At 39.9% G+C, this 25,459-nt stretch overlaps 1 protein-coding gene across 1 annotated transcript in view; it reads left to right on the top strand.

Moving 5' to 3' along the window:
• Positions 1-25,459, top strand: part of DPYD (dihydropyrimidine dehydrogenase) — a 755,572-nt gene that overhangs the window by 222,438 nt on the left and 507,675 nt on the right. Inside the window, 1 exon segment of the mRNA XM_075616482.1 lies at positions 11,006-11,167. Within this exon segment, the coding sequence (XP_075472597.1) occupies positions 11,006-11,167 (162 nt within the window).

Raw genomic sequence — 25,459 nt, 5'->3', positions numbered from 1 at the left:
ACTGTGCTGAAGGAAATTTCAGTACCATTCAAATGTAAGGGATTGAAATCTCCTCCAGCACAGAGAAGTGGCTTCACATCATATTCAATGGAATGTTTAAGGTGAGTCTGGATTTGGCAGAGAATAGGACAATCTTTTTTTAACGCCTCAACCCCACTTCCTTAGTCCAATTTATTTTGTACACTTTGGGGGTACAGTAGTTTATTAAGCTCTTCATTAAGATCTCATGGCATCTCCTATTGACTTGAATGGGATATTCTGTGCTCAATGGGCATTATAGATGTTTATGAATTACCCTTTATCTTTACCTTGCCTTTATTATGCTGGGTCACAAAATTCCTCTAGTATTTTTTGAGTCCAATATTGATGTAAAACTATTTTTTGCTGGACCTCTTCAGTTTTGTTTTTCTGTAACCTGAACATATGAAACTGCTGCCTAGCCTGTAAGGAAAGATGCAGATGTAGCATATATTATTACCTCTGTTAACACAAAATAATGCACAAAATAATGTGTTAAGTAATGCATGTGTATTCTCTTTAACCATTGTTTTAATGGCCATATTGTTAAATAACGTGCCAACATTAATTCAACTAAACACTTTAGGTTAATGGGGAATACAACGTCTGCTACATCTGTAAGTGTAGAAACTGTGGTAGAGTTGTATCAACATACGGAAACGTTTTTTTTTTTTAAAGTAAAAAAAAAAATTCAAATGATGACACAAATGAGTTAATGTGTACAAGGCAACATTGGAACAAAATACCTTGATTCATAGGTACTCAAGGGACTTACAGTAGATCTGTGAAATTTGGGTTGTTCTGGACCAGAAACTATTTTTTTAATGCAAAAGGTGATTTGTATCAGTGAGACTTCCTTGGAGTCTATTGGGCCTATTCTTGTAGCTTCGATAAGTGACTTACTGTAATGCACGTAAAGTGCACTTTACAAGTGATTTTGCATGTGTAGCTATTCAGTAAGCCATTATCGCATGTCAAAATCACCTGTTAATATGCTTTTTTACATGCGTTACCGCTTGGATTGTCAGAGCAAGAGTGATACAGGTGCGCCAACGAGTATTCTAAAACTTGCCTTGGAAAATCTGGGGCAATCACCAAGATGACCCAGGTACATGCTGGGTACATGCTGTGACATTTCTGCAGACAGACTAATGGCCCATCGGATTAACACAGCAGGGGTCCCTGGCAGTCCCCTTCCGTTTGATAAAGTGCTGTTGCATGAAACGCGTAGGTGCGTTCATGTAGTCCATTTTTATTGTTTTCTAGCCTGCAATAAATTTGATCAATTATTCTTAGTTTGGAGTTGCCTGGACATTTTTTCTTCCTCTGGATATTAGAAGCAGGATCTCACTGGCTGTGCTCTATCTACATCTACTGCTACTTTCAATCCTATGTAATAAAAATAAAATAACAGCAAAGCTTCATTACCTTAGTGGCTAATCGCTAAGGTAACGAAGGGGTTAACCAACAGTACCTAGTTTGTTGGTGTTCGAGGGGGTGGGTGAAGGTTGTAGTTGCTCCAGGGTGGGTAGTTAGGCCTCCCTGGTGGGTAACAGGAGGTGTAACTCCTTAATTACCTTGGCGGTGGGGATTAAACTCCTGCAGTCCTCTGGGGAGGCCTAATCACCCACTCTGGGGCAATTACAACCTTCACCCACCCCACCACCAACAAACCGGGTACTGGTGGTTAACACCTTCATTACTTTAGCGGTTAGCCACTAAGGTAATGAAGCTCTGCTTTTATTTTTATTACATGGGACTGAAGCAGGGGTCACCGAAGCTGAACCGCATGACTTTCAGGTCTGGGGACCCACTGCTTCCCAAGGTACAGGCCCCAGTATGGGGTGTCGGTATCACCTGCAGGTCTAAATGTCCCAGTGACGTGACGTAGGAGATTTAAACTTGCAGGAGATACTGGCACCTGACAGAGAGGCCTGTACCTCAGGAAACAGGGGGTCCCCGGACCTGAAATGAATGTGGCTCTGCTCCAGACTCCTGCATCAATCCTATATACTATTTTTTTTTTTACTAAAGACAGTGGGGGTCATGCACTAAGCAGTGATAAGTGGGTTTTCTGGGTGCTATGCACAAAGCAGTGATAAGTGCTTTTAAGTGAGATACAAGCCTTTATAGCTGTGTATATTTATGTTGTGAGATTCACAAAGCAGTGATAACACTTCAGTATCGTGCTATAATGGCATTTTTCCCACTTAAAAGCACTTATCACTGCTTTGTGAATCTCACAGCAGGCAATATCACGCCATAATGGCTTTTTATCTCACTTAAAAGCACTTATCACTGCTTAGTGCATAACCCCCAGTGAATAAGAGTTGTGCAGTTTCTCCCTGCTCTCTCTGTGCAGCTCTTCCATATTGGTGGTGGGAAATCGTATTGTAGGTTATTTCCCTTTTAAAACAACTACAAACTAGTGTGTCATTTTTAAAAAACAAACGGTATATATAATGCGGTAGTGAATAACGTTTTTCACAAATTTCATACCGTGAGCTAGGAACATGCCAACACATTCAATGTTGCAATTAAATTATCGAAACTTCTAGAATAGGCCCCTGTAAGAGATATGTGCAGAGGTACAATTAATGCAAACCAATTAGGGTGAAATTAAATCCTGGCTTTATTGAGCTTTTTCCTTTAACAAGGCAAAACATACAAAAAACAACAACAACAACAAAAAAACCCTACTCCTAGTCAGGAGTCTGACTAAACATTTACTCCAGCCCTTTCTAACTTGGTGGCTAGCTAAGCTGGTTACCACCCCAAACATGTATTCATATAAAATCTCTTATCTGTTGATGTTGCTGTAGAGGAAGGCCACTCTGCTCTCCTGGGTCGGCACCCTTGTGTGTAATGGAGTGTCTCTTTGCTCAGTCCTCTTTCTCCTCTCTCAGCACCCTTGTGTGCTAAGGAAATCTCCTTAGAGTTCTTATTAGCCAGCTGGAGTCTGGTTAATTGCCTGGCTGCAATTAACCAGCTCCCTGCTGGATTTAGAGGCAGTTTTTCTTAAATGAGGATAAGTCCCTGTTACAGCCCCTATGAGACTATTTTGGCTAGATATCTAGGGAACCATCTCCAAATCAGTGAAACTTACAGGAAATCAGTGAAACTTGACATATCTGCCATTATGTGCAATAGCACAAGGAACCTCTTGAGGTCTTTACAGCTCTTTAACATCTAGTAGCATCAAAAACTGCAAATCAGTCTACTCATTTGAGTGGTACCTGAGCCAGTCTAATAGAACAGGTGATGTTCACTGCTGGAGATGTTTGATCTAATCCTGAGCATTTGCTGTCAACCTTTGAAGAAGGGTTCAGCTTGTGTTACAGAACGGCATACTGTTTTCTGGCAAATCAAATACTTCTTTTTCAAAGAGTTGCTGCTCGTAAGCATGGCTTAGGATGATTGATCAATTAGTTTTGTAGAGACACTTGTTTGTTATTGTGTCATGCCATGTATACTTTTGAGCTCATTTGGATTTTCAAAAATCAATGAATTCATTTTGAAAAGACTGAAGTCTTTGGTCCCATTTCTGCAACATGCAATGTAAAAGAAATAGATTGCATCCATCTGCTAATGTTTTCTTTTCTTTGATCCGTTAAAATATAGAAGGAAAGTTACTTGTGTCCAACTAGGACTATGTTTCTGGGATGGATATGAATGATGATAAAGTGGGTATAGAAGTCGAGGTTAGTTTAGCTTATGTTACTTTAATAATCACCATATGCTTTAGGACACTAAATGCAATACTTTTATTTAAAAGAAGACTATGCTGGGATTAAATTAATATACTTGTAGCAGTGAGTTCCCTTCAGATGTCAATTTGAACACTGTAATGGAATGGCTGTGACAGATGGTTTTAGTTGCCATAGTTTTAATTATGTGGGGGAAAAAGTAGTAGGGCTGAAAGACATTTCGTAAAGACGACACTGTATCAATTAGGAAACCACTCAGATTGTTCTCCTGTAAAGAAAAAAACTGTCACCAATTCTGCAATGTTTGGTGAAACAAATTGTTACTTAGAAAATTAACCCCACATTTCCAGACGGGCTTGTGTTATTCAGTAGGTGGAAGGGAAAGGCATAGCGGGCCCATCGAGCACTGATTGGGTTAATATTATTTTTTTCTATCTGTGTATGATCTGGTAATCCTGATTTCTAGAAAGATTAAATGATTAAAAGTAAGCAGTAACACATGACATAGCATGCATTAAGGGATTTTAGTGTGGGCCCGAGGTGGTATGCCTTCACGACCTGGTAAGAGCATCAAAATCCCTTAGTGAACAGTCTGGGTTGTGTTAAATTGCATCTACAATTTGCTACAATAAAGAACTCTTTTGCTTTTAAAACACACCAAAATTATCTTTTAATCTTTTTATCTTTTAATGTTCAACTCTGTCCAGTTGAGATCTCAGTGCAAAGAACACATTACGGTTTCATTAGGGCAATTTAAAGCAAGCTTACCTGTTGTTGGTCTTATAATACACTGACTGTGTATTGTGAGATTAGGAAACGTATCCTCGGCACAATGGTGTCACTTCACAAATCAGAATGCTGTTTGACAGTTTATTTTGACAATAAAATACATTTGAATTGAGATACGTATAAAAGTTACTGTCAATCATTCAAGTTGTTAGTATAATTAAATATACTTATACACTGGCGACACACTTTATTCGAGCTCGGCTAGTCCCACGAATTCGGGTATACCCGGGTGTATTGAGGTTTGTGACTGTTTTCTGCCCGAGTGCATTGAGGTATTTTCCAAGCAGGGATTGAAGCATTTTATTCCCGCTGGCTGCAATACTGCACAGTATATATATATATACTGCATTACAATTCATGAATTTATGCCATCTGGTAGACACGCGAAGCATTGCAGCCTATTAAATCCTAATCATTATCATTTAACAGATCAGCCGCCCGTCAGCCAGGCATGAACCCAGGCTGGGAAGGCAAACGCAACGGGGCTTGTCAGAGGTGAGGAGCGGCGCATTCCAGGTATCTGCCAGGTACATACCGGGTATTTGCTCGAATAAAGTGTGTCGGTGCAGTACATATATATTTTTATCCATGTAAACATACCTGTAAACTATATATATATATTTGACTTTCACTCCCCTCTCATGATCCCCCCACTATATAAACAAAACATCTTGGCCAGAAAAAATGTTATCATCTCTTCTGGGTTGAAAGTCCCATTTGTTTAGGTTGAAAAGAAACACTCTAGGAAGTATAATGTTTTATCAAAGTATTACAAACCAAGGTGATTTCCACTTTGCTCTTTAATTAGAGACAGGCTAATATCACATTCTGAAGTGACATTCAAATTCAGCAAGTTTTAAATTAAAATAGGTCTCTAAAAGCATTTTTCTTTAGGTGCTAGGATATCGATTCTACATATTTTAATGGTGTTTTCTAAAGTAAGAATGTACTGATTTGCATGCAAGTACTGCCGTGCTTCTAAATGATCCATGTGGATACCAACCCTGTCTGCTTCCCTCTGATTATAGATGTCTATTTAAAACTCGGCTTCTGTTGTCTCGGTTACCAGAGTAGTCTTTATTGACATTTTGATAAAGAGAAGAAGAGAACAGGCTATACAGTTATTTAACTGTTGCCTGAGAACAGTCCAGAGGAAGGCATATATAAATTGGACTTGAACATGTATTTTTCTAGGTTCAGGCAAAGCAACATTAATGTTTTTTAGCAATTACAGAAGTGGTTCGTTTTTCTCCACACCTGCTTTGGTAGTACAATGTGTTCACGGAGGTTACTAGATTGTCACAAGTATAAAAATATAACAATGCACAAAAACTTTTCCCCATTTATTATGCTTTATTTTTTTAAGCTTACCTACAGTATGTGCATTCCGTTTGTTAGCTGTACAATTGCAGTAGAACAATCCGAGTTTCATATTAACATACCTTCTTCAGGATATATTAATCAAAAAAGAATTGCCAACATAACGTGTTACTGTTGGGATGCTATTATAATGTTTGTAATCTCTGGTACTGTGGTGTAAACTTTCCCATATTAATGATGAAGTGCAGTGGTGGGCAACCTGCAGAACAAGGCCTGTGTAAAGTTTGATATACTGTGTGATTTATAATTCTTTTGTAGTGAACTGGAAAATATATTATACTATTGATGTTTTACAGCTATTTGTTAAATGTAAAGATATATGTTTGACTTGTGATTAAAAAAAAGCACATTGAAGGACTGAATATGCAGACCTCTGACCTGCTAATGTTTCCCCAGCACCGCACTATGGAATCTTTATTGAAATCTCATATTTCTCCATAATGTATTTTTGCCATATTCAAAAAATGTATAGCTCATCACATATCACTAAAAGCTATTGTACTCCACTTCAGACTAATGATTGCCTGGTTCATCAGGTTTAGGATATACGTATATCTGGCTCGTAAATATTATTGTTATGAAAGGTTAGAGAGGTACAGTATAAAATGATGGGTCACAATAAATGCATTTAGTACAAAGTACAGATCTCTCTCAGACTTTTGACTTCCAATGACTCATTGGCAGCTTCTCTACACTTAACTACAGATCTACGGTAGGTCCCATTGTCTTGTATTTCGGTGACAGGCTAGGGACTCAGGTAGTGAAGAGAAGACCTGCATTTGGGCGGGTCTCCAATTTACTGAACTGTATCTTATTCAGCAAAAGTTCCTCAGATGTTAAGATCACACTTCTCTTATTTTCATTCATTAACACAACCTCCCCCCAAATCGTAATTGTTTTTCACTAATCCACCAATAAGCAAAATATGACTTCCTTTTTTTCCATTGAAATGTGTTTCAGAATTAATTAAGCCTTTTGTATGTACTTTTTTATATGTGAACATTTTATTTACCTACAGTACATATATGTTAAAAGTTAATTACCTCATGCATACAGCCTCTCTGCATTTTAACAGCTTCAGCCTTGGATATATTTATAGTGCATTGCTCAGGAGAAAATCGAAGGATTTATTGTTCATTGAATGAATTTAACAAAATAAGTCCTCCTGCTTTTATTACTTGCATGGTTTATAGCTATGGATGGGCAGAACTGTCAAAATCAGTTTCCCGGAATATCCTGGGCTTTCCATTCAAAATCCATTGACAGATCATTCCAGTTTCAATCCGTACGGATTAATCCAAATCCCCCATTGGATACAATCCAGATGGATTTTTAAGAATCAACACACTGATTAATCTGCGCAGGGGGAGGGGAGAGATCCCTCTCCCGTGGATTTAATCTGAGTGTGGATTTTTAACAATCCGACCACGTGTTATTAATCCGCCATGTGGATTGTTAGTGATAGGGAAAAATAATAAAAAGGCTGATCGCCCTTTTTGAGACTGAGTCGTGGAAATCCGCGGACCAAAGGATTCGGCCAATCTGAGGAGGATCCAAATCCGTAAAAAATATTCGCCCAGCTCTACTTATAGCTCACTAGACACGGGCTATACATTTTGTTCTCGTCAAATAGATGTTGTACTGTAGGATATGACATCTGTTTCAGATCTGTGATCATTAGTTTGTGCTTTTCCACTCTTAATTGGCTTAATAAAGTATGCCGTGCTGACTGAAGCTCTTTACCAAGTACTGCACATTCTCATGGCCCTATGTCCTAGCTGTAACTGCACAGAAACCCAGTGGAGCCCTCTCTTAGCACAAGACACATAGTCCATGAAAAAATGTGACTGTCATTTTTTGAGAATCCTTATGTCAGCATTCATACCTACGCATTTTGGTACGAGTAACCAAACCAACTTGGGTTAAATGTTTAAAAAATAAAATAAATGATTTTCCCCTGAATAATTTTAGGTATTTCAGTTTGTTTTGATTTACATGTAGCCCCCTTTTCCCCATGTCTAAGGGCACTACATGTGCTACTGTTACCTGTGGCTCACAGAAGGCCCGAGCCTCCACAGCTGGGAGCCTGGGGTGAACTGTCGTTCTCCTCGGTGCAGCGCCTCCACCTGAGAGGGATCACAGCGCAGCGGGATAACCCTTTTCAGGACCACTTACAGTGAAATGATACACACACCAGTATATAACAATTGGTTTACTAACAATAGAATAACGATATAACGGTACCATACAATATAACACACACAGTACAATAATAACAACACAGGGTGAGTGTCCCCCAAAGTACCTACGGTGTGTGGCACCAATCCCCCTAGTGTCCTCCCCCAATGAGTCAGTCCCACCCATGTGTAGGGAGTAGCACTACCCCTGTGGACCGTTGGTGCACTTTACCTCCCTGGGCACTCCTGTACCCAGGTACCTCTGAATGAGCAAAAAGGATCCGTGTGATCCCACAACATCTGTATGAATCCTCTCTCTCTGGTCCGCATAGGCATCCGCCTCTTGAGGGAGCTCCAGCTGGTGGGCGTCCCCCCAATGTCTAGAGTTGCCTGTGATCTGATCCCAAACCGCAGGCTGCAGCTCACAACGTGGCATCTCTTCACTGGTGCTACACCTGACACTTTTAAGGCTAAAAGGTAGCGTCTTCCCTATAGCAGTCACAATCTAGAAGGGGACTTAGGACTTAGCTGGGACCTAAGGGACAAACCTAGTCCTAGTCCAGGGGAGCACTGCTCCCTTGACACTACCTCCACGGTTCTCTCCTTCTTCCAACTTCCAGCAACTGGCTGTAACTGCCAAACTGTGTCAACATTCTACCGGCATGTCCCTCAGGCTCCTGGGACATGTATTCCCTTGCGGAGCCTCTCCTAAGATAGCCGCCACAACTATAGGGACTGCGCAAGCGCAAAGACTCCACTGTGCATGTGCAAACCTAAAATGGCAACCACATCTTCTCACCTCTGCGCATGCGCACAACTGCAATTGCGCATGCGCGAACTACAAGATGGCGGACCTCGCTTGCCGGGTACGCTGCGGAGGTCCGCCACTCCCATACACAACAGCCGTCCCCCTCCCCGGCACCTTAGGTAAGAGGGGACACGGCTACATACACATTATAATCTAAACACTATAATTTGAGACAGACTCGTGCACATCTCAAAGATTTATTTTTGAACAACGGTAAATGATTGTGTTTTGGCTGGGCTTACGTTTCCAAAAAATTGATCCATATTTGCCGAGTATCTATACCTACAACATGTAATTGTTTTACTCCAGATGTTAAGATGGATGTGCAGAATAACACAATTTTTTGCCTGCATCATCTCATTCTAAAGTTATGCTAACTGCAAGATAACAGTTCTTATGAAGAGAAGGTGTGTAAGAATAAAGGGCACCTGCTGGTTTCTTCCATGTTCTAACTTGAGAAAGCTCTCTGGTGCTGTACAGCACCTGTTAGGTATGGGATGTGACCCTTAATTATCTATCAGGTTCCTAAAATCCAGGAATAGCTGGCAGTGATTACAAATAAGCAATTGGGGTGGCTTTGCTGAGTGCGGCCAAAACCATGCAGCTAATCTCTTGGGGGATCAGTTAAACACTTTTTAAACTGGGGATACAGGGATAATTGAACAGAGTTGAGGATCTCGACATACATGAAAGTTTAATATTTCAGGTGCTCCTGCATCGCTATACCAAACATACACATATGCATACTGTTACATGTAAACATTGTTGTTGATTTTGAAAATGTATAATAAGCATTAATATTTTAATATCTGATATACTGTACAGTTATTTGCATTTCTGTATGTTATTCATTGTTGTAGATACCAGTGTAGGCTACCAAATTTCTGTAGAATTTTTTTTTTTTTTTTTTAAAGGCATAATAGCATTCTGTCTTATTTAAAATGCTGGCAGACAAGATAATGCTGTTTTGTTGGTTGTGTCCTGTATGTTCCTATGTATGTTCCTATTTATAAAATGTTTTACCAGGAATTAATACATTGAGAGTTACCTCTCGTTTGCAAGCATGTCCTGGGCACAGAGTTATGATGACAGTACAGTACATGGTTACATTAAATGAACAGAGGTTATACAGCCAATTTAAAGACATTTCATAGGCAGCTAGAGATAATATGATTATGGGCATATGTAACATTTACAGGCGAGGGTAAAATTGTGTTAGGAGGAGGTAGGATAGGCCTGCAATGTGTTGTGTTAGAAAGAGCTTACAATCTATAAAGCAGGGTAAGTTGAAACATTGGGCAGAGGGAATGAGAGGGCTGGTGAGTTTCAGATTGCATTAGAGCAGCTAATGGCAGCAAACAGCTGACACCCTTCCTTCTTTTGTCAGCATTGAAATATTGAACATTCCATAAAGTACTGTACAGTGCGATGTGCTTTAACACACCATACTTTTTTTTTTGAGTGATCACAAAAGCTCTGACTGATTTATTATTATTATATGTCTCTCACTTCTCCCCCGTACCAGCATGCCTTATCCTCACCCCATTTCTTCTCAACGACACAAGTTTCCCTTGAAGGCACATACATATATTTAAAAACGTTACAAGCATTATGTTTTGTGGTCTGTCGCTCACTTTTCCCATGCAGCAGTACATCAATTTCACCGGGGTGTCAAGCTACAGAGGCTGATGCTGCCAATGGGAGGGTGGTGTGATTTGTAATTACCACATTTTTCATCGGCCCCCAAGATCCTTCTGTTAATTCCTATGTATATTTTGCTGTATGGGTAACTGGAGATTGTTCAATATCTAATGTACAGATGCAGCTACTAGTATCCGAACACTTGCCTTTGAAAATCTGGGGCAATGGGAATGCCAGGGACCCCCGCTGTGTTAATCAGATGGGCCATTAGTCTGTCTGCAGAAATGTCACAGAAATGTTGCAGCATTACTGGGGTATTACCCCAGATTTTCTCAGGCAAGTGTTCGGATACTCGTGGCTGCATCAGTACCTAGTTTAAAAAAAAAACTAACATAACACATTGTGAAAAATGATTGTTTGCAGCACTGTTTTATATCCATGTTATCAGTAATGGGACTTTAACGATGACTTAATTTTATGTGCAGAACTACTACGGAGCTGCCAGAACTATATTTTCCGATAACCCCCTTGGCTTAACATGTGGAATGGTATGTCCAACGTCAGACCTTTGTGTAGGTGGATGCAATTTGTATGCAACGGAGGAAGGACCAATTAATATTGGAGGGTTACAGCAGTTCGCTACTGAGGTATGAACAGACGGTTCTTCTTTTTTTCTTTTTTTTTATTACAGCTGTAACAAACATTTCATTCAAATCTCCTTACTGTTAGTGCTTTGGCAAAATGTATTATTTTTTTAATGATTTCCTATGTACATATAAATGTAAAAAAAAAATGCATTATTTATTCATGTAAACGGCACTCTTGATATTTATTCAGCAACACATCTCCTTCAGTGTTAGAAAAGGCCTGCTCATTGATAAATGCCATTGATGTGTTTAACACTGAAGAGGTTAATGCTTACGGAGAACTACAGTACAACAATATCAAATTTCATCTTGTATTGAAGTAATTGTAATCAAGGTTTACTGACATTCCAAAGGATGTTTTGAATGGAGAAAGATGTTGCACCAATTAAAAAAAATATATAATGATATGCTAAAAATGCATGCAGTAATTTATAATTGTTTGTTTTAAAATGTTGTAGCAAGTGCATACAGGGTTAGCATAATAACATATTTAGTGCAGTAAAGTGTTTCTTATTTAATAATATTTTTCGTATGTAGCGCTGACAATTTGCACAGCCTTGTTCACATAATTTTGACGGCGCAATTAGATCTCCGCACTATGATCATATTTGACATTTTTTTCTGCGTCAAAATGTTGGCACTTAATAGTATAAACCTCCATAAACTGCATGGAATGCATGAAGGTCATTATGTGACTTCATTATATGATGCCTAGTTCATTATTTGAATACATAGTTGATGTAATTTCAATTAAAACAGAATCATTTGTAATTCTTGACTTGTAACTAGCATTACTGAATGTACGTTTACTGTAGTAATATTTATATTAGCCATACTGTCAAAATTATACATTTTGTTCACCCACATAATAAGACATCCATGCTGCGTCATACACATTTTTGATACATACATGTAGCAAATGGTAAATTTTGATGTTGTTTTGTCGCAACTCGCGCTGAAATATACCTGCGCCAGGCAATGTCTATGCATTACTCTTAGTTGCCCCATTTTTAGGAATATCTGCGTCTGCCTGTGATGAGATGAAGGATTTGTGGAACAAATGGGTACATACACACCAGCTCAATATTATTTGTGATTTCCTGTGCGTCAAGTTTACGCCGCACCTTCACTTTGCAACGCTTAGCACATAGGCCCCAATTACTCTAACCAAATAACTTACAATCTAAATTCTGGCGTCAGAAGCACAGGGGGATAAACTGAGTTGCCCAAGGCCATAAGGAGAGCAGACATTGGACTTTTTAATCAGGTTCACCCACTTCAAAAAGTAGTCTTCTTAAGTTCTTACCACTAGGCTATTTATTCCGCACAATACAGTAACTTGAAACCATTTATTTTTTTCAATATTCATAAAATTGTTATGTGAGTATTATGGGTTTACTCTGAATGTGTCTTTTAACATAATAGAAGAAATAGGGTCGGGTGGGCACTCATCTACTGACTAAATTTCGGAACGGTGCTAGTTCAGGTGGATGGCAACCCTCAAGCCCATCTAGAAGTATACAGGAACAAGGGGACCTGCAGCACTCGTTCCTGTTCCTTTAACATATGCATTTGAAATGGAGAGCAACTGTATACATATCTGATTTATAGCTTTGTTAACTTGTCTAGTGAGAGCTTTGTTCTATTGTCCAATCGTCTGTTCACAAATTTGCATTGCAAACAGTGCTTGGTAAAGCCTGTGCTGAAAATTACCGGTGCATAAAAATTGCAGGCCCAGGACATTTGCATTGCCAAGGCTGGAGAGCCTGAGAGTGCCATTGCTGGTCCTGCTTTATTTGTGCTTTCAACCGTTGCAACAAGTCATGTTATTATTGATCCCACTGCAGCTGACACTGATGCTGACATTTCTATTTCAGACATGCTTGTTACAGAAACACTGCATGTGGTGTCGCTGCCATTACAGGAATGACAAAAGCCAGGGGTTCTGATTCTGTTTCCTACACTGCTTTTGTCACAAAGGCCTTTTCCAAAGTACACAGAAGCATTGGTAAAAAGTCTTGAGGCATCAGAAACTTTTAGAAATGGCTCAGTCAGAAAGAGGAGTAGGTATTACTGATAGTTATTATTCTGCTAGTGGTTAAAATATAAAGAAGAATAGCACTGTATCACAGCTCATTTTAACCACATTGTCAAAGGGTCCTATTCAATACACTGTACTTTGAAGAATGTGCTTCGGTCGTTTCTTCGCAAAAAAGAGCTGAGGACCTCTTCACCCGATTCAAAAAAAGGAATACAGAGGCAACCAGAGTAGCTTGAGGAAAATTCGAGGGCTTTCTTTCAGCAGAATTAAAAATCAGCATGCAAATTAGTCATTTTGCTGTATTTACTCACTCACATGCTATTCAATAAACTCCAAAGAGTGATGATACAGCAATCACAGTCCTCTGGTGTGCATATTATTTTTTCTTGATACTTCATGGTGCCGAGCCAGTCAATTCGGAAGTATCACTGGCATATAAAAAGCCTTATTGGACAGCCTGGACTTGCTTGAAAAAAAGAACACCCAAACACACATAAAATCGCCATCATATTAACTCTTTAGTAACAACAGTGGTCATGAACGCATGCATCATGGATCTGGTACTGGCCCACTTTGATATTCCAGTGCCTAATCATAATAAAGCACCCCAGAAATGGTAATAATGTTAAGACAATGATCTTGTCTTCGCCACTTGACAGCTCAAAGAAAGAAAGAAAATAAAGTGACACAAAAAAATAAAACTTGAGGCCTAATCCAGGGCCCGATTTCCTACATTGATTCTGAGCCATCCATGTCTCTCGACAACCCATCCTCAATATTGTAGCCATGACATCAGACATTTTGGTAAGAGCTGGAAACACATGGTGGTAAATCAACCTGATTGGTTGATTAGTTACGTGGATAACTACAATATATTATGCGACCCTATCGTATTGTAAACTGATGCATGTTTTAACACAATTTGTATTGCATGCGTTATACGTTAACTGTGGTTCAGTTGGTTTGAATGGAACGGCTATTAAGTGTGCATTAAATCCTGTGATATTGAACACTGCTAAATTCATGGCATTAACACTTAAAATAGTAGGTGCTATTTCTACCACATTTATTTCTGAATTATTTATTGGAGATTTTATATAAATACATTGCTCCGTACAGAAAGACCACTGTATGTACGCACAAACAAAATTCTACACGGGTTAATACAGTCTTTCTCTTTGATAAAACTGGTGCTTTTTTTGTCTCTGCCTCTGTGCCCCCATGTTTCTTTCCCTCTGTGCCCCCCCCCCCACGTCTGTTTGTCCCTTCCTCTCTGCCCCCTATGTTTTTTTGTCAATCCCTAGGTGTGTCCCATGCCTGTCTCTCCTTCTGTATCCCCATGCCTGTCTCTCCCTCTGTGCCCCCATATATGTTTCCCTCTGTGCCCCCATGTCTCTCTCCATCTGTGCTCACCATGTCTCTCTTTCTGAGCGTGCCCCCATGTTAGTTTGTCTATCCCTCAGTGCCCCCATGTCTATCTATCTCCATCTCTTTACCCCTTATGTCTGTCTGTTTCTCATTTCTCTTATCCTCTCCTCCTATCTCCCGCTATGGCCAGCTTGGAACACAGTGGAGCGCTGTGCAGTGATTCTGCGTGGGTCTATTACCTTCCCCCTTCTCCCCCACAGGTCGCCTCTTACATGATGACTTCACATGTGTTGTCAAGACAATGCGTCGTCACGTGAGGTACCTGGAGATTCCGATGCTTGCAGAAGCCCCATGACCTCCCCCAGTCTAACTTCCGTATTCCCAGTTTAGATGTTGTGGTGGTTAAAGTGACTTTAACCACCATAGCATTTAAACTGTGATAACAGAAGTTGGAACGGGCAAGAGTGCACCGCCATCAGGATGGACCTTCTCGCCATGATTGTATACACACATAAAAAAAAGAGCAGTTCAAATGGATGTACAGTATGATCATGCATCATTTTGATTTGAATCCTTTGGAAATGAAGAGTGGCACTGTCACACTGGGGTTTTTATTCTAAAAATATTTAGCGTTTTAGTTTTCCTAGAACTCAGTCGGTTTTGGATTTGTTTCTAAACAAATTTCAAGTTTTGGTTTTGGATGTGTGAAAAGTTATAGAAAATATTCAACATAAGCAGGAAAATGCGGAAATAACATAATTGTGCATGAAATAATCCTTAAAATTAGTATACATTCATAAAAACAATTAGGAAACTAGTATAATATAACTGAAAAACATAAAATTATGAAAAAAGAAAAGACTGGTGCCAGTCAGGTCCATGTTATCATCATCATCATCATCCTCATCATCATCATCACCATGATCCTCATCATCACATAAAATTATAAACGCATCCCTACCAGAATTGGAATTCACTTTAAAGTCTTGTTTTCTGCTACGTACGTTCATCAAAAAGGTTGTGCTTCATCCATCTTCATATTTTTTGGCAACAGCAAAATGTACTAACATAGCTGTCAGCAGTGCTAAATATTATTTGAGTAGACACTGGAAAGCGGATAGTGAAAAGAGGATTACACACAGTCCATTTTATAACCAAGTATATTTAAGGACTGTCCCTGATAGCAATTCTACTTTTATCTTTAAAATAATCTCTCACCAAGCTGAAAGCTGAGAGGGCTGCTGAAGCACCAGCACTATCTTTTGTCATTTCCTCAAAGGCTGACCAGATCCCTTCACATGTCACACTGTCACTAAATGGTGTTCAGATTTAAAAAGGCATGTCCCTTTCACCCTTATGATGGGCAAAAGACAAGTTGTTAAAGGGCTGACAAATCTCATAGTTTCCTACCAGTAACCATCTTTCTGCTTCTCTTGATTTCCTTTTGGTAGCTTGGTGAGGGATACAACTTGACTCGCAGTAGCATTTCTGCAACTGATTTACACTGTGGCTACTTCAAAAGGTTGCAATACTTCACATACATGAGCCATGAGTTTCCACTGTGATGGGGAGAAGCAAGAAAAAATACATCTGTCCATCAAGTTCAACCTTTGCCAAATTTAGATGACAGATACTTTTTTCTATATCCGTACTTACAGTATATTGATCCAGAGGAAGGCAAACACAAAACCCCAGTGAAATATCATCCAATGATATGTCATAAGGTAAAAAATAAATTCCTTCCTGACTCCAAGAATTGGTAAGATAATATCTTGTTTGCCTTTTTAGCTACTGCATAACTTTTGGCACTATTGCTAAGCCTGCTGTCTACAAGCACTCCAAAATCGATTTCCATCACTGATTCCCCTAACTTATCCCCATTTAAATTGTACGTCACCTGTTTATTCTTGTTTACCAACTGCATAACCTTGCATTGACAGTATCTGTATTAAACCTCATCTGCCATTTACCTGCCCAAGTTTGCAGTCTATCCAAGTACTTCTGGAGATAAATTACATCCTGCTCTGATTCTATGACCTTACACAATGTAGTGTCATCAGCAAAGATGGAGAGTTTGCTCTCTATGCCAACCTCAAGGTCATTAATACAGTCACCTTGAGAAAGCGCTTACGCTCGAAACGCATTGGTGGGGGTCTGTGTACCCCGTAATGTAGCTGTTTTTTGCATGATCCATTAAATAATTTATTTTTATGGGTACACGCTCTCTTGGAAATCATTCATTTCCCTTGTTTCCTGAGTACCAATGACTTTTTTTCCCCGTCACTTTGTGTTACTTACCTCAGAAAAAACAGAAGCACAACCCTTGCTTTGGAAGAAAGCTTGATAGCCACAAGGACATCACCAACCCTAACGTGAGTTATTTACTATCACATTGCAAAACCTCCATTTCGATATCATATGTCTGGACACTTTAATGTGAGGTCCCTTACGGCATTGCTTGTGGGGACCCTAGCCTACTAGTCGGATTATAATGGAGCAGTGATTACCAATACGGTTGTGCCACGTGCTTATGGGTTGGCAATCCCTTATCCGTTATTCAGGGGGGTGTACTACAGGCATCATCATTGAACTTTATTTTTGTTTTATACAATACCTTGGCTTTTTTTTTTAGATCATCACACATTTCTTTCTTTTCTACCTTACACAATGTAGTGTCATCAGCAAAGATGGAGACTTTGCTCTCTATGCCAACCTCAAGGTCATTAATAAACAAGTTAAAAAGCAGGTGTCCCAGTACCGATCCCTGAGGTACTCCACTCACAACTTTAGCCCAACCTGAAAAAGTTCCTTTTATGACAACTCTTTGTTGTCTATCCTTCAACCAGTTTTCAATCCAGGTTCAAATATTTTTTACTGAGTCCAATTTGCTTTATTTTGTACACTAACCTCTTGTGTGGAACCGTATTAAAAGTCTTTGCAAAATCTAAGTAGACCACATCAACTGCATTACTCTGGTTTAAATTCCTACTTACCTCCTCAAAAAACAAATAAGGTTAGTTTGGCATGATCTATCCTTCATAAATATATGCTGACTATTACTAATAATTTTGGTTTGCTTTAGGTATTCCTGAAAACGGTATTATGCCGTATTAAACCTTCAAGTAGCTTCCCCACTATTGATGCCAGGCTTTAAGCTTACAGATCTGTAATTCCGTGGTTGTGATCTAGCTCCCTTTTTAAATATAGGCATCACATTTGCTTTACACCAATCTTGTGGTACTGAGTCTGTGGAAATTGAGTTCCTGAATACTAAATGTAATGGTTTGGCTATTACTGAACTTAACTCATTGAGAACTCTTGGATGTGTGTCATAGGAGCAAGGTGCCTTGTTTACTTTAATTTTATCAAGTTGCCTATGAACTTCTTCCTCAGTTAACATGGAGGTTGTGGCTTCCTCCTACTAATGCAATTGATTCTTTTCTGGTAAACACAGAGGCAAATAATTTTTTTTTAATATCGCTGCTTTTTCCTTATCTCCAATAATTTGCCTGCTCATCTTACACTGAAAGGGTCATCTTTTTCTTTTCTCGTTTTTTTGTTATTAAGGTCCTTAAAAACTTTTCATGGTTGATCTTACTTCATATTGCAATCCTTTTTTCAGTATCCATTTTTTGCTAATTTGATTGCCCTTTTGCACCTTTTGTTACATTCCTTATAATTCTGATATGATGACTTTGTCCCTTCTAACTTCAAGAATCTAAATGCCTGCCTCTTCTTTTCATTTCCTCCCATACCTGTTTATTTAGCCACGTTGGTTTAGACTTATTTCTTTTATATTTATTACCCATGGGTAAACACTGATGAGTGTGCTTTTCAAACAATGTTTTGAATACTGCCCATTTTTCTTCCACATTTTTTCCCTGCAAAAACATAATTCCAATGTATTCCTTGTAGATTATTCCTCAGTTTATTAAAATCTGCCTCTCTAAAGTTTAAGGTCTTGGTTGAACCCAAGAAATCTGTTTTTCGATCATTTATTTCAAATGAGACCATGTTATGATCACTGTTACCCAAATGTTCCCTGACTTGAATATTTGTTATTACTTCTACATTGGTTAATATTACCAAATGCAGTATTGCCCATCACCTGGTTGGTTCCTCAATAATTTGAGTAATGTAATTATCTTTAAGCACCCCCAAAAACGTTTATCCTTTTGTTGTAATGCTAATCTTATTGACCCAGTCTAATTAGATAGACTAGTAAAATAGATAATGAAAATCACCCATTATGTAAACATGATCTAGATTTGATGCCTTCTCAATTTACAAAATATACAAACATATTTTAGCTTCCTCAATTTCACAGATATTTGGTGGTTTATAGCATATCCCTACAAACATTTTCTTTGTACTTTTACCTCCACTGCTAATTTCTATCCAAAAAGGTCTCTACATTTTCATAATTCCTTTCATAAATATCTTTCCTTATAATAGGTTATAGATCCGGTTTAACATATAAGCATACTCCACCTCCTCTTCTATTTGCTCGATCTTCTGAAAAAGGGAATAACCCTTTAAATTAACTGCAAAGTCATGAGTTTCATCCCACCACGTTTCAGTAATGCCTATCATATTATACGGCTCCTTTGTACAGTAGCTAATAATTTAGCTCCCCCATTTTATCTGTCAGGCTTCTTGCATATGCATTTAAGTTTATTTTCAGACTCTTCTATCATCTTATTAACTCTTGCCTTTCTATGCCAATTGGGTTTAGTTTTTAGAAATTTTCTAGTATTATCTCCCCTACTTGCCCTGGTTGTACCTCCATGAACCCTTGCTATTTCCTCATCTTCATCTTTTCTATTTAGTTTATCTGTTTCTTGTCCCTCCCCCCTACATCCTAGTACAGTACTCACACCCTGTTTAGGCTTGGCTTAGTGTGTGGACGTACAGTAGAGCATGTTGATATGATCTCTTACTCACTGCTGCTGGTATTTTCAAATGTACAGGCTTAGCTTTCTATGTGGACTTAGCTGCAGCAGATGTCCTTACCAAGAAGCGTTTGCTTACCCTATTGCTTACACTTGATTTCGGCTACAGACTTGGAGGATCCTGCCTTGCCCACATCCACACAGTTTAGTGGCCAACTGCTGCGTTCCACTGCTTTTGAGTAGAGCTCAGGTCAGAAGGAATTGGGAGTACAACTACTGTACATGAGGTACAGACACGGGACATCTTAAGAGCATTATCGGCCCCCGGGCAAAGCAGTGCACTGGGCCCTGCTTGCACAACTGCACACAGGAATAAAAATGTAAATTATCGATAAAATAAACTTATATTTATTGGTACCTCCAGACATGCAATGCAGACATGCCAACTCTACGCTACAAGTCATAATTGTTCTCTTTCTACCGAGTTAGCGGGAGATTTGAATGTTGAGGCGGGTGATCAGAAAATTTGTGTTAAATTCTAGTCTGTGCATAGATTAACATTGTATTGTATTGTATTGTATGTCTTTATTTATATAGCGCCATTAATGTACATAGCGCTTCACAGCAGTAATACATGTGGTAATCAAATAAATAACAGATAATATAAATAACAGATCATGGGAATAAGTGCTTTAGACATTAAGGAAGAGGAGTCCCTGCTCCGAGGAGCTTACAGTCTAATTGGTAGGTAGGGAGAACGTACAGAGACAGTAGGAGGGAGTTCTGGTAAGTGCGTCTGCAGGGGGCCAAGCTTTATGTATCATGTGTTCAGAATAGCCATAGTGCTATTCATATGCTTCTTTAAGCAAGTGTGTCTTAAGGTGGGTCTTAAAGGTGGATAGAGAGGGTGCTAGTCGGGTACTGATGGGAAGGGCAGTGAAAAAGGTTTAAGGCGGGAGAGGGCTTTAGATACAAAGGGGGTAGAAAGAAGACATCCTTGAGAAGAACTCAAGAGTCTGGATTGTGCATAACGAGAAATTAGGGCTGAGATGTAAGGAGGGGCAGAAGAGTGTAAAGCTTTAAAAGTGAGGAGAAGAATGGTGTGTGAGATGCGGGATTTGATCGGAAGCCAGGAGAGGGATTTCATGAGGTGAGATGCTGAGACAGATCTCGGAAAGAGTAGATTGATTCTGGCAGCAGCGTTTAGGATAGATTGTAGGGGAGACAGGTGAGAGGCAGGAAGGCCGGACAGCAGGAGGTTACAGTAATCAAGACGGGAGAGAATGAGGGCCTGAGTCAGAATTTTAGCAGTCGAGCAACAGAGGAAAGGGCGTATCTTTGTTATATTGCGGAGGAAAAAGCGTCAGGTTTTAGAAATGTTTTGAATGTGGGGGCGAATGTGAGAGAGGAGTCGAGTGTGACCCCAAGGCAGCGTGCTTGGGCTACTGGGTGAATGATCGTAGTTCCAACAGTAATGTGGAAGGAGGTAGTAGGGCCAGGTTTGGGAGGAAGTATGAGGAGCTCTGTTTTAGCCATGTTGAGTTTAAGGCGGCGGAGGGCCATCCAGGATGATATAGCAGAGAGACATTCAGAAACTTTGGTTTGTACAGCAGGTGTAAGGTCGGGTGTTGAGAAATATATTTGTGTGTCGTCAGCATAGAGGTGATAATTAAACCCAAAAGATGTTATTAGGTCACCTAGAGAGAGTGTATACAGAGAAAAGAGAAGAGGTCACAGGACAGAGCCCTGGGGTATCCCCACAGAGAGATCAATAGAGGAGGAGGAGGAGGTGTTAGCAGAAGAGACACTGAAAGTACGATGGGAGAGGTAGGATGAGATCCAGGATAGAGCTTTGTTCCGAATGCCAAGAGTATGGAGAATGTGAAGGAGAAGAGGGTGGTCCACGGTGTCAAATGCTGCAGAGAGGTCGAGTAATATGAGAAGAGTGTAATGACCTCGGTCTTTGGCAGCATGGAGGTCGTCAGTTATTTTAGTGAGGGCTGTTTCTGTGGAGTGAGCAGTGCGGGGAAGCCAGATTGTAGAGGGTCTAGGAGAGAATAGGTGTTGAGAAAATGGAGCAATCGAGAGAATACAAGACGTTCAAGGAGTTTAGAGGCAAACGGCAGGAGGAAGACAGGTCGATAGTTAGAAAGACAGGTAGGGTCAAGCTTGCTGTTTTTGAGTAATGGTATGACTGTTGCATGTTTGAAGGAGGATGGAAAGGTTCCAGAGCAGAGGGAAGAGTTAAAAATGTGCGTGAGCGTAGGGATTATAGTAGGAGCAAGAGGTTTTAGGAGATGGGAGGGAATGGGGTCAAGAGGGCAAGTGGTAGAGGGAGAAGAGGCGATCAACAGCGACACATCCTCCTGTGAGACAGTGGAAAAAGAGTCAAGGAAGGCAGGAGGAGAGTTAGGAAGAGGTGTAGGATGGGAGGAAGAAACAGAGAGGATATTCTGACGTATGGATTCCATCTTTTCCTTAAAATAGTCAGCAAAGTCCTGAGCGGAGATGGAAGAAGGAGAGGCAGCTGAGGGTGGTTTGAGTAGAGTATCAAAGACAGAGAACAGTCGGCGTGGGTTAGACTTGTGCATGTTGATTAGTGAAAAAAAGTAGGCTTGTTTAGCTTGCGAGAGGGCAGAGTTGAAACAGGATAGCATAAATTTGTAGTGAAGGAAGTCTGCGAGAGTATGAGATTTCCTCCAGAGGCGTTCAGAGGAACGAGTGGAGGAACGCAGCATGCACGTGTGGGAATTTAACCAGGGTCTAGGGTTATAAGGGCGAGTGCGGCAGAGAGAAAGCGGGGCATGTAGATCAAGAGAGGAGGACAAGACAGAGTTGTAGTTCCTTACCAGGTTGTCAGGGTCCGTAGCAGAGCTTAGAGAGGAGAGGGAGGAGCGTAACATGGACTCAAAGTCAAGTAAGTGAATAGAGTGCAGGTTTCTGCAAAACCGGAGGGTAGATGGAGGTGGAGAAGGGGAGAAGCGAGATAGAGAGAATGAGATGAGGTGATGGTCAGAGAGAGGGAAATGGAGAAATCGGAGAAAGAGAAGTTTTTAGTGAAAACCAGGTCTAAATAGTGGCCATCCTTGTGGGTGCTGGCTGCAGTCCACTGTTGAAGGCCAAAAGAAGAGGTTAGAGAAAGAAAGCGGGAAGCCCAAGGGAGAGAGGGGTCATCAATGTGGCAATTGAAGTCCCCAAGGAGAAGAACAGGGCAGTCTGAGGAGAGAAAGAAAGAAAGAGAGCCAGGATTCAAAGTGAGAGAGAAAGGCAGAGGGGGGATGAGTAGAGGTAGGTGGGCGATAGATGACAGCCACATGGACAGGGAGAGGAGAGAAGATCTGGACAGTGTGAACCTCAAAGGAGGGAAAAGCAAGAGAGGGGGGAATAGGAAGAGTTCGGTAACGGCAGAGAGAGGAGAGCAGGAGCCCCACACCTCCACCCCTGCCATCAGGGCGCGGAGTGTCGGAGAAAGAAAGGCCACCATAAGAGAGGGCAGCTTCCAGAGCAGAGTCAGACTGAGTGAGCCAGGTCTCAGTTATAGCAAAGAGAAGCAGGGAATGAGAGAGAAAGAAGTCATGCACAGAGAGGGAGCGAGCATTCCAAAGGGCACAGGAGAAAGGGAGAGAGGAGGGAGGGTAGCAGGAGATGGGTATGAGGTTGGAGGGGTTAACACCAGAAGGAGTAGAAGTTGCATGTGGGAGGCGAGGACAAGAGCAGGTAGAAATAAGGCAGGGTCCAGGATTGGGAGAGATATCCCCAGAAGCAAGGAGGAGAAGCATGGAAAGAAAGAGAATGTGTGAGGATGATTTGTAGGGGTGTGTTTTAGTGCAGGTTGTATAGCTGTGTGGTGACAGAGGGCGCAGGTAAGAAAGGAGTTCATGTGAACTGAGAAGTGGGGAAGAAAGGAGAGATGGAGATATATGAATAGAGTTGGAAACATAAGGAGACTGGTGGAAGGAAGTGCATAATTTGAAAATAAGTGAGGTGGCAGCAAATATTAAAAATAAAGGCGGCATCACAGCAATAGTTAAGTGTTGAGATGTGCAGTCTTAGATAGATGCTCGTGGGGCCCCTGGGCAACTGCCCAGCATTCCCATTGCGTTAAGACGGCACTGCATGTATGCGTATATGTTCAAATCCAGAGCCAGTGTTCTGTTGTCCACTTGTTCCACTCCTATTGAACTCCCTGTTAAATGCCACAATTCTTGCCACTTAAAAAAGGGATACTTGAAAGATGGGATGCTGCTACCTTTGCAGATGCTGCTTCCCCAGTCTGTCTCTAGTTATATAGATCTACCAAGTTATATGACTGAATTAAGTTCTACCCAGACAGCTCAATTAGCACATGGGAGGCACATAAAAACAAATGGTATTTTTAATCAATTTATCAACAAGTGTTAGTTCCCTTATGCTGCACTCTAGATGTAGAAATATATTGGGACTTAAATAATCATGAAATCTTAATATTCCTATTGTGTCAATGTAAGGCAAATAAACAACTACTTATATAGCAATATTTCCAAGAGAAAAACATGACAAGATTGGTTGAGTATAAAGGTTATTACATAGTATGAAAAACAATACATTTTTAATAATAAACAACGACGCAAGTGAATATATGTACAGTGAATAATTTAAAAAATCCCCTTGGAAAGGCGAATTAGAGATACACAATATTGGATAACCGTCAGTGAAGTAAGTACAATTCCAATAAGTGTCTCAAAGTGATATCTCAAATATGGTGATCCGAGATGCATCCCATCGGAAGACAATGTAGTAGTTAGAGATATAATACACAGAAAAGTATATAATTATTATGTGGGCACACAAATAATCCTGTGTATTATAACACCATTGTTGCCTATGATAGACGCAACGCAAGCACTGCTTTTGAATACGTGACTCAGAGAGAGTCTGTTGGTATAAATCCCAGCACTAGTATTAATTAGGCTTACAATATGTTCTACCTGGGTAAAATCAGCAGTCGCTGACATGCATTCCCCATCTGGGGTAAACAGGCAATATAGAACCTAGGAAACAAAAGGTAATGTTTGACTATCACATAAGTATATATACATGTGTGACAGACCTGACTCAGAATTCATTGAGAAGGTACAATTGTAGCAACAGTGAGTTACAATGTATCATGATCAGCAGACGCTGAAATGAATTCCTCGTTTGGAGTAGTCCGATAATACAGAACTTAGGATACACAAAATAATGTTTTCTATATTTCATATAATTTCGTGACAAAGTCCTCAACCTTCTCTATTATCAGTGACCAGTCTTTAATAGTTGATCCATCATCTTGTTTGAATGCAGTGATTCACTTCTTCCCAATCATAAGTCGCTGCTTTGTTTTTGTTTAGTTTTTTATATCTTCGATAGTCTTCTTCACCATATCACAGTAAAATGTTCTTAAATCTTCCGTTTTTACATTTGTAGATCGTCTTGCACAGGTCTGCAAATTCAATTCTTATTCTCGTATTTTGGAATTACTTCATTTTTTGTCGTCTCCTCAGTAATTGCTTTGTCTCATCAGATTGTTTTCTTATTCTGCAGTTTTTTTCTGCGTTTTCAATTACAGTCTTCATAAGATTTTCATAATTGTTCGTTAAATTGTCCCCATGCATTTCAAGCAAATTGAAGCTATTTTTTTTAGCTATACAGTAGTTAAAAATCTTTGCTGTTATTCTTGAGGTTTTTAATGTTGACTGTTTTTATCTTTTAAATCAGTTTTCTTCTTTCCATCTTTGCATTCACATATAATTTGCAGCAAACCCATCAGTTATTACTCTTTGTGTCAAAGCGGTTAAGGACTGTGCAGTCTTCAATCATGTGTTTCTTGTTAGCTAGGATATAGTCAATTTCATTCTTGATTCTATTGGGTCCACTTCATGTACATTTTCTATTTAAATTCTTTTTGAAGAAAGAATTTGTGATGTAGAAGTTTCCTGTAAATTCTACCAATCTGTCCCCATGTCTTCCTGT

The sequence above is a fragment of the Ascaphus truei genome, chromosome 10 (genome assembly GCF_040206685.1).
Source record: "Ascaphus truei isolate aAscTru1 chromosome 10, aAscTru1.hap1, whole genome shotgun sequence".
In the NCBI taxonomy this organism is placed as follows: Eukaryota; Metazoa; Chordata; class Amphibia; order Anura; family Ascaphidae; genus Ascaphus; species Ascaphus truei.
The sequence above is the reverse complement of the archived record's forward strand: the minus strand, read 5'-3'. Positions and strand labels throughout refer to the sequence as shown.